At 44.7% G+C, this 10,312-nt stretch overlaps 1 protein-coding gene across 1 annotated transcript; it reads left to right on the top strand.

Moving 5' to 3' along the window:
• The first annotated feature begins 1,504 nt into the window (after positions 1-1,504).
• LOC115150911 (ribosome biogenesis regulatory protein homolog) lies at positions 1,505-3,088 on the top strand. Its single transcript, XM_029694734.1, has one exon. The coding sequence runs from the start codon at positions 1,636-1,638 to the stop codon at positions 2,722-2,724; it is 1,089 nt and encodes a 362-aa protein (XP_029550594.1). The 5' UTR covers positions 1,505-1,635; the 3' UTR covers positions 2,725-3,088.
• Positions 3,089-10,312: the final 7,224 nt, after the last annotated feature.

Genomic DNA, 10,312 nt, shown 5'->3' with positions numbered 1-10,312 from the left:
CTCATACCCTAATCACAGTAAAAACAAATCTATTTTGTAACAACAATATCATGGAATGAAATATAATAACTTAGAAAATGACAGTTTCCCAAATTAAAAAGTTACAAGTGTATATAGGCATACCTGATGATATGCAGCTGCTGTGTTAAACAACAAATGTATTTTTCTTATATTCATTGATGATCATGTACTTCAGTTGTAACTGGTTATGTTACTCTAAATGTTTACAGTTGATACACAACTTTAGCTTTGTTCCTTTAAGCTGTCCTCTTTATCAGTAGCCTGTATAGAAATCACAACGTTTCCAGTGTTGTAGCATGCGCCCATTTGTTCTCATGCTCTGTTGTGGTATTAAAAAAGATTATGGTTGACTACAGTCATGTAAAATCATGTAGAATTGCATGAAATGCATTGATAAAAGGCTATTTTTTTTTATCAGACCGCAAATAAGATGATAGGTTAATGCAGTGCTTTTATTATAATGGATATCTTTTAACCCCTACCCTTGTCTGAAGTGGTCTTCACTTCCACAACCTTCTGGCTACTTTGTAATCCTTACAACAACAAAAAAACTGCATATCTAAGGCTGTGCTGCCCTAGGAGTGAGGGTAAACGTTAGGCATGTTCTCTGCTTCATGTTTTAAATATTATTTTGGGTATAGGGAAGGGTAATTCTTATTTTTTTCCAAGTGTTCAGGTTTGGGTCGGGTAAAAAAAAAAACACTTTACTGAAGAGAGGGACATCGATTTACATTTCAGAGAGGTCCGATTTTCTCTAGGTATCCCTCATTATAAATAACGTACAGTCCCTTAACAAAGAATTTCTCTCTCTCTAGCTAGAGGACAAGCATGGTGAGCAGTGAGAGTCCCATATTGTCTATGGAGTCCCCTATAACGATTGTGAGGCAATAGGTTTTTATCTAACTCCATGGTTACCTGATCTCTGTTGAAATGTTCCTCTGCTTAGATGATGAAGTGAATAAGGAAATTAAATCTAACAGGTATTGAAAGATCCGATCAATGAGAGAAGATCGCATATTGATTATGTATGTGTCCGAGTCTGATCTATACACTGCATCCTGGAATGGATCAAACATGACACGTACAGGTCCTTGGTGGGGTCTATTCAGAAGTGGCACCCACACACACACACACACACACACACACACACACACACACACACACACACACAATGACTCACCTCCTGGCTTAACACTCATCCATCCACACATTCATGACCAAGTCAGCAGGACATTGAGTATCCTCTTTTCACACCTCTCACCTTCAGTCCATTGAGTCTTGGAGGAGAAGAGCATTGAGCAGTCAGTAGGACTAAAGTAGGACAGCGTCTATGAATTATTTTAAGTAAATAATTGACCATTTTTTTTATTACTAAGAAATGCTAAACATGAAGTAATATGACATTCAGATAATGATAGACTCAAGTAATATAATCAAAGTATTCACTTTGTTCAAATGAGACTGGATTAAAAAATATTTAAAAATGTCATCATGGCAACGAGAAAAGTAAGACAATGGCTCCACCCGGTGGACATGAGGAATTCTTTTTCGAATGGGGACATATTAACCCGGAAATAAATGATAGTGACCTTTCACGTGACATGAAACACACGTATGTCGGACATGCTTTCAAAAATGGCTGCGTGCAGTATAGAAGACGTGCTTGCTAAAGCTGAACAAGATGAGGCTGAAAAACTCAAAAGTATCACCGTTCAAAAAGAACTGGACCTTGAGTTTGACATCGGAAACCTGGTCGCATACGACAAGAACCGTATTGACATTCGACAGTTCCGTGAACAGAAGAAAGACGATTTCCTGCGCTCGCTAGCTCGTGACAACACGCAGCTCCTAATCAACGAGATATGGAAGCATCCCACAGAGAGAGTAGAGGAGGTAATTGTAGTCAAACTACCCGAGCCGACCACTGCACTGCCGAGAGAGAAGCCCCCACCGAAGCCCAGGCCTCCAACCAAATGGGAGGAATTCGCTAAACTGAAGGGGATCCAAAAGAAGAAGAAAACTAACCTTGTATGGGACGATGTTGCCAAAGAGTGGAAGCGGCGTTGGGGCTACAAGCGTGTTAATGATGGCACGAAAGAGTGGCTGATTGAGGTCCCCGAAACAGCCGACCCCAACGAGGACCAATTTGCCAAACGGAACAAAGCCAAGAAGGAGAAGGTTGCAAAAAACGAGCTGCATCGCCTGAGGAACATAGCCAGGGCACAGAAGATCAAAGTACCAGGTGTTGGACTCACACCGACCGCGCAGCAATCCAAAACTGACCTGGTTAGGGCTGTCAATGTGGCCAAGGTATCCACCGCTTCCGCAGGTAAATTCCAAGACCGCCTACCGAAGGAGAAAGCTCCCAGAAACACCGGGAAGAAGAGGAAATTCCAGCCGGTCATTGGTAACTTTTCCAATGAAAAGCAGAGGCAGCTGGATCTGCTAAAATTGATGGACAGTAAGAAACCTCGTCTGGACGTCAACAAAGCTGTAAACAAACAAATGCGAGAGGATGACCGAGAGGAATCTGCAGCGAAATTTAGGAAGGGGGCGAAGAAGGGACGCAAGGGTGGTCATTTCTCTGGAAAAGGAAAGGGTGGGGGTGGGAAGGGCAAAGGTAAAGGAGGAGGTGGCAAAGGAAGAGCAGGGGGTAAAGGTCAAGGACCACCTGGAGGTAAAAAAGGAGCTGGGAAGCGCTAAAGGGGAACATTTGGAACTTTGTATGTCGTACATCATAAGAGCCTTGTCTCAGATGTATTAGACTGCACAGTATGAGTTGCCTGCTTCATTATGTTTCCCACCTGCATGTTGTCATGTTGCTGGGAGTGATGTGTCCATGAGCTGTTTCCTCTTAATGCAGGTCAAGTGCAATAGGGGGGAGGGGCTTCTGTCCCATCATGCAAATTGTAAATAGATCACCCATGACATTGTGTAAAAATGCTATATGTTGTTGATTTGCCTCGTGTCCACAATTTGTTGTATATTTCTCAATGCAATGTGTAACTTTTGGGTAAAGAGTTATGTTTGATATTTTTCAACACAATTAAAATCAACTTCATAAAGATGGTGTTTCTTTGTGGTATATCATAAGAATATAAGGCACCTGGACACGTAGTTTCACTGAGCCCAATAGCAAATCAAATGTTATTTGTTCCATGTGCTGAATACAAGTGTAGACTTTACCGTGAAATGCTTACTGATGAGCTCTTTACCAACAATGCAGTTAAAAGTAAGGAAATGCGCAAATAGATAAGAATAGTAAAAAAAAGTAACAAGATAAAGTTACAAGGCTATATACAAGGAAGTTTACAACTTCCATGTGATCCAGCTACAGACTGTAATGCCACATCATGTGTTTGAGTTTATTTTTACAGGGACAGTGCACATTAATCAACGTTTCAGTAAACGTGACGGTTTTAGTCAGCCAGCTAATTTTCAACCGCAGTCCCTGGGCAGGTTATTAAAAACAATACCAGTACAGACAAACCAGGAGCGGTGAGGCCTTGCAGAGCGACATAGGACAAGCAACGCATAGCATAGCGAGCAATAGCACAGAAAACAACTAAACAAATCTGTATGGTCATTTAATGGACTTGCTATAGTTCCTTTGTCACTGAATATTGATTGATCAGTTGGTATGTAATCAGGGTTTTCCATGCACGTGCATAACATACATGACAGCTGGGGTGTGTACAACACTTTGGGTCAGAGGGGACGGATGGGTGAACAGAACTCTCCTTCACTATGCTCCTGTAGAGGTGTGCTTTGGAATGCAACATTGTGGCTGAAAGTAGAAACGTGCTATAGTAGAAGACTGCCTCAGTCAAGTCAAGCAATAAGAGCCAGATGGAATCAGCAGAGGTCTGCCCCAAAATTCTACAAATTGTCCTGCACCCAGGCAATGCTGTAAAGTTATTGATAAGAAACGGTTTCCTGGACACAGATAAAGCCTACTCCTACACTGACCCTGTTTAGTAGTGTCATATGATGATATAAACAGAGAGCCTGTCTGCCTGTCTGTCTGTCTCTCATGCATTGCATGTAGGCCTAACGACGAAGAATAGAGGTGTTATGAATGCTCTTCCCTATAAACACACAGTATGCTAATCAGATTAGCTGTGCTTGTGGTTATATAAAACAGGCGTTTGGCCCCAGAGAAACACGCAGCCCAGCACACTGACCTGGCCTTCTCAGGTCAGCTTTCCATTCACCTGGCCAGGACGTTACACCTGGACACAACAATCACCTTGTCAGGACGTTACACCTGGACACAACAATCACCTTGTCAGGACGTTACACCTGGAAACAACAATCACCTTGTCAGGACGTTACACCTGGACACAACAATCACCTTGTCAGGACGTTACACCTGGACACAACAATCACCTTGTCAGGACGTTACACCTGGACATAACAATCACCTTGTCAGGACGTTACACCTGGACACAACAATCACCTTGTCAGGACGTTACACCTGGACACAACAATCACCTTGTCAGGACGTTACACCTGGACACAACAATCACCTTGTCAGGACGTTACACCTGGACACAACAATCACCTTGTCAGGACGTTACACCTGGACACAACAATCCCCTTGTCAGGACGTTACACCTGGACACAACAATCACCTTGTCAGGACGTTACACCTGAACACAACAATCACCTTGTCAGGACGTTACACCTGGACACAACAATCACCTTGTCAGGACGTTACACCTGAACACAACAATCACCTTGTCAGGACGTTACACCTGGAAACAACAATCACCTTGTCAGGACGTTACACCTGAACACAACAATCACCTTGTCAGGACGTTACACCTGGACACAACAATCACCTTGTCAGGACGTTACACCTGGACACAACAATCACCTTGTCAGGACGTTACACCTGGACACAACAATCACCTTGTCAGGACGTTACACCTGGACACAACAATCCCCTTGTCAGGACGTTACACCTGGACACAACAATCACCTTGTCAGGACGTTACACCTGAACACAACAATCACCTTGTCAGGACGTTACACCTGGACACAACAATCACCTTGTCAGGACGTTACACCTGAACACAACAATCACCTTGTCAGGACGTTACACCTGGAAACAACAATCACCTTGTCAGGACGTTACACCTGGACACAACAATCACCTTGTCAGGACGTTACACCTGAACACAACAATCACCTTGTCAGGACGTTACACCTGGAAACAACAATCACCTTGTCAGGACGTTACACCTGGACACAACAATCCCCTTGTCAGGACGTTACACCTGGACACAACAATCACCTTGTCAGGACGTTACACCTGGACACAACAATCAAGAAGAGACCCACACACAGAAAAAAAACAGCCATGTGAGCCTGGGATTTTGCCTTGCAACGATCTGAAACTTGGGACACTGCTGTCTATGCATACAAGTCGCAGGAGGCTACTGAGGGGAGAACGGTTCATAATAATGGCCGGAACGGAGCAAACGGAATGGCATCAAACACCTGTGTTTTATGTTTTTGATACCATTCCAACTATTCCCCTCCAGTCATTAACACGAGCCCATTCTCCCCAATTAAGGTGCCACCCACCGCCTGTGATACTGTATATCTGTTTTGTTACCTGAGCATTTATTTAAGATGCATTTCCTGATCTATCCACTAGATGGTGGTAAAGCGCAGCTACAAGCCCCAGATGAACTGAAGCTGACCCGGGGTGAGATCATCCTGGTTCTGTGAAAAGATGAGGAGGCCCAATGGTTTGGGCGGTTGCAGAATGGACAACAGGGATACATCCTTGCCTCGCATGTCGTGAATCTGAGCCACCAGGTTAGTGGCTAGTGGAAATTATAAACTGGGGGGTTCGAGCCCTGAATGCTGATTGGCTGAAAGCCGTGGTACATCAGACCGTATACCATGGGTATGACAAAACATTTATTTTACTGCTCTAATTATGTTGGTAACCAGTTTATAATAGCAATAAGGCACCTCAGGGGGTTGTGATATATGACCAATATACCATGGCTAAGGGCTGTGACCAGGCACTCTACATTGCGTCGTGTGAATGAAAAGCCCTTAGACGCCCTCGGGTCTTATTGTTTAATTGTGTTATGTTAGGCAAAAGCAACGTTCCATCTCTGAGTGTGCAACAAGATATTCTATTTACTTGGCTGGGACAAAAATCTGCCCTAGCATTGCTCGCAGAGATAAGATTGTCCACCCCTGCTATTTATAAAGAATAGCTCTGCTGACTTACAGAACAGTATGGCAGGTTAGAATAGCCTCTTTAGCTGCCTACCTGAGGTTCGTGACAGGACAGAGCGATAGCAGGAGAGAAGAGTCACAGCATTAATCCCACCCGTTCACTGACACACCTCTGTTTGTGTTCTCAGGATGATGAGCCAGCTAACGATGTCTGCTGCTTAGCAAGACGGGGTTCAGCTCAGGCCACGTATGCAGTTGGTACTGGGTGAGTACATCGCGCCCAAAACACACACAGATATACACATATACACACACACAATCCTATCCTCAATCAAACCCCCCTCCACAAGTGTGTGTACACAACACATACACACACACCCCAGCAGCTGCTCCCCACACACACACACACACACACACACACACCCTCACCCTTTTCCACCCCCTCCCACTCCACTCCGCCCAGAACAGGTGGCCTCTCTCTCATCCCTCATTAGTTGACAAAGCACAGAGATTAAGACCCCCCCCACCACCACCACCACCACCCCTATCTCCCTCTGATCAATTCCCTCTCACTGTACTGCTGTTCCCTCACACAACACAGTGGGGGCTCACAGTCACAACCATAGGTTCAGGGGGGTGATGAGGGATCCCTCTTTCCCTCTAAAAGTATTGTGTTTCATAATGTCAAACAGTGAAACAGAACTGCCTGTATAATCTGACTGAAATGCCCACAGTGAGCTAGGAAATGTAAGCAGATGTTGTTTCAGATATTATCTAAGATCATACATTTGACTTATCCCAGTATGTGGGCATGTAACTTGGCCCCACCTTATGTGTGTGTGGAGGTGAACCTTGCTCCTTGAGCTGTGAAAGCTTGCACACACACACACAATCACGCACATGCAAATGCACACAAACACACACTCTGAGCGAACCCCTTGAACAGCCCTGTGCTTGTCTTGTCTGTGTGGAACGCTGGAATTTGGGTCAGCGGTAATAAACAAGTCCTTTGTGTTTGTTGTGTCCGTGTTGTCCCCCAGCGCACCCCAGGCCCTCCGCAGAGCCAGCAGAGCAGCAGCAGGAGGGGGGCCAGAGGACCCCGAGGGGCAGAGAGAGGGCCCCATCCTGATACTGAAGTCCAGGATCTGTCTCCCTAACAGGCAGCCCAATCCCCAACCCCAGCCCCAAACCCTAGCCACATCCCCAGCCCCATCCCCATCACCAATACCAGCCCCAATACCCAGCCCCATCCCCAACCCCAATACCAGCCCCATCCCCATCACCAATACCAGCCCCAATACCCAGCCCCATCCCCAACCCCAATACCGCCCCAATCCCCAGCCTCATCCCCAACACCAATACCAGCCCCATCCCCAGCTCCATCCCCAATCCCAGCCCTGATGGGGCCAGGTAGGGTTGCAATAGTTACAGCACTGTTGCTAGTCTACAGTTGGTCCTCTGACTGCATCATTTAAGAGCTGGAGTGAGGTTAACTACTTCCCTTCCTCTTCTGTAAAGTGTTCAAGAAAGATCAATCATGTATATAAAGCTTCCGTGATTAAGATGTGACATTAAGCAAGACATCAATTGAGGGGTTGAACAAGGGGGAAGTATTTTATTAATAATCAAAGAGGAATAAGATTTATGACTCTATTTTATAAAGCTAACTGTGTTTACTTTAGCCAAATAATGTTCCATAAGTCTACTTGTGCTTTTCTGTTCCATGTTGTCATCCTTATTAGGCTGTATTCTTTATTTAGCAACTACGACGTTCCAAAGCAACATGCACTCAATCATTGATATATTTTCTTTTGACTATAAATTGTTCAACTGTAATTTGTGTGAAACCCAACATCAGCCAGGAATGTATTTTTCATAAAAATCATCAAACCATGCTTTACACTCATGCCAAAGGAAATTACATCATTATTGTGAAGGTTGCCCGGGCAACGGTAAAACAGCTCTCTCGCTGGACTCCACATAGAATGTATCCTTTGGAAGGACTAAAAGTCAAACTCTCTAATCCTAATCCTAACCTTGACCTATATCAGATTTAGACGCCCCGTAAGGATTTATTCTAACAGGGACCATCTCCCTGCCTAACATGTGAAACATGTTATTCTAACATTAGAAAAAAAACATTTTTCTAACATTAGAAAAAAAGATGCTATCTTGAACCTAAAAGGGTTCTTTGGATGTCCCCATAGGAGAACCTGTTACAGAGTAGTTGATAGGTAATTGAGTAGCTGGGCTGTTCCCCGGACCTCGAATGTAGGGACTTGTACAATACTTGAACATTTGTGTATGTCTTTATTCTTTTATCTAACATACCATACTGAAACATGGTATCAGACGTGGCTCGAAAACCACACATTTGTTATTTTTGTTGCTAAGCACAGTATAGGCGCAGTTATGTTCCATATGCGAACACACGCCGTTGTTTACTGCTAACGTTAGTCACACCAGTGATCAACTAGTTGTTATCTGGTTAGCTAGCATCACTACCTACCTCGATGGCCAAAGGCAAAGACATCTCCTATTCCATCGCTATGGCAGCGAACATTCCGCCACCAAAACCCATGGTTCTCACAGGGGACTGGAATACTAATTTGGCAACTCTGAGGAGCTTAATAGGCAGCAAGCACATCTACAGGCACAATCTCACCCTCACAGCATGACAACAGGGTGATGCAAACGCCATACTGAATGCATTGGAGTATTACTTCAAACACGCCAGGAATGTCATTTACGAGTTCGTTTTTGATGTTGAGTCAGTACTATCTGATACTTGTGAATACGGGGGATTGAAAGATGAACTGATTTGTAACAAAATAGTACTTGGGATTACAAATGAGGACACGCGCCGGCGTCTACTAAGAGAGAAAGGCTTAACATTAGTTACTGCCATTGAAATGTGCCGCACTGCTGAAGTCACTGACATGAGAATGAGAGCAATGGAAATGGAAACCCCACGCATTGACGCTGAGCCAGGCAAACATTCAGACAAAGCCAATCGAGGCAGAGCAATTCACCACGAACGGCAAACACAGACTGCCCCAGAGCATGCAAATACTGTGGAAATGCACATGCAAGAGGCAAAGAGCACTGCCCTGCCTACGGCAAACCATGCAGAGCTTGTGGAACTAATAATCACTTTACAAAAGTATGTCTCAAAAGAAGGGTGAGTGAGGGCTGTACACTCAAGAGGTAACAAATGGTTTGTGACACTAAGATGTCAACTGGATTCCGGTGCTACGTGCAATGTAATGAGCTACAAAGACAAAATATATCTGGCACCTGACACACATCTCTTGCCCAGCGATACTAGACTAAAGCTGTACTCAGGAGAGCTAATGAGCTCTATGGGCATCTTTGAGACCGAATGTGTTATTCGGGGACATAAACACAAGCTGCAGTTCACCGTACCAAATGACCTGAACATAGTGGATCATGTCCAGCATGGACCCCTGTCCAAAGTACAACTACTCAGCAGATATGACAATGTATTCAACGTGCCCATTGAATCACCTGGGGAAGTACACTTTGAATTGGATAAGAGCGTCACTCCAGTCCAGTGTGCTCCTCACAATGTGCCCATTGCAATGAAAATGGCTGTGATGACCCAGATGGACAAGTATGAGGCCGATGGCCACATGACATCTGTGATTGAACCAACTGACTGGATCAGCAATATGGTCATAGTGAAAAAGCCAGAGAAGCTGAGAGTCTGCATTGACCCAAAGCATCTGATCCAAGCACTGAAACGCTTCCACTACATCATGCCAACACTGGAGGATGTCTTCTACAAGCTTCCCAAGACCAGGATTTTCACCTTGGTGGACGCCCGAGATGCATTCCTGCAATGTAAGCTGGATGAAGAAAGCAGCTTCATGACTACCTTCTGGACCCCCTGAGGACAGTAACGCTGACTCAAGCTCCCGTTTGGTGTCTCCGTGGCGCATTGGTACAACAATGCAAGCAGCATGAGTTACTGGTTGGGCTCAAGGCATTGAACCCATCGCTGATGATTTCCTGATTGTAGGCTGTGGTGAAACAGACAAAGAAGCAGTACGCGACCACAATGTGA

Source organism: Salmo trutta, chromosome 2, assembly GCF_901001165.1.
Source record: "Salmo trutta chromosome 2, fSalTru1.1, whole genome shotgun sequence".
Lineage (NCBI taxonomy): Eukaryota > Metazoa > Chordata > Actinopteri > Salmoniformes > Salmonidae > Salmo > Salmo trutta.
The sequence above is the reverse complement of the archived record's forward strand: the minus strand, read 5'-3'. Positions and strand labels throughout refer to the sequence as shown.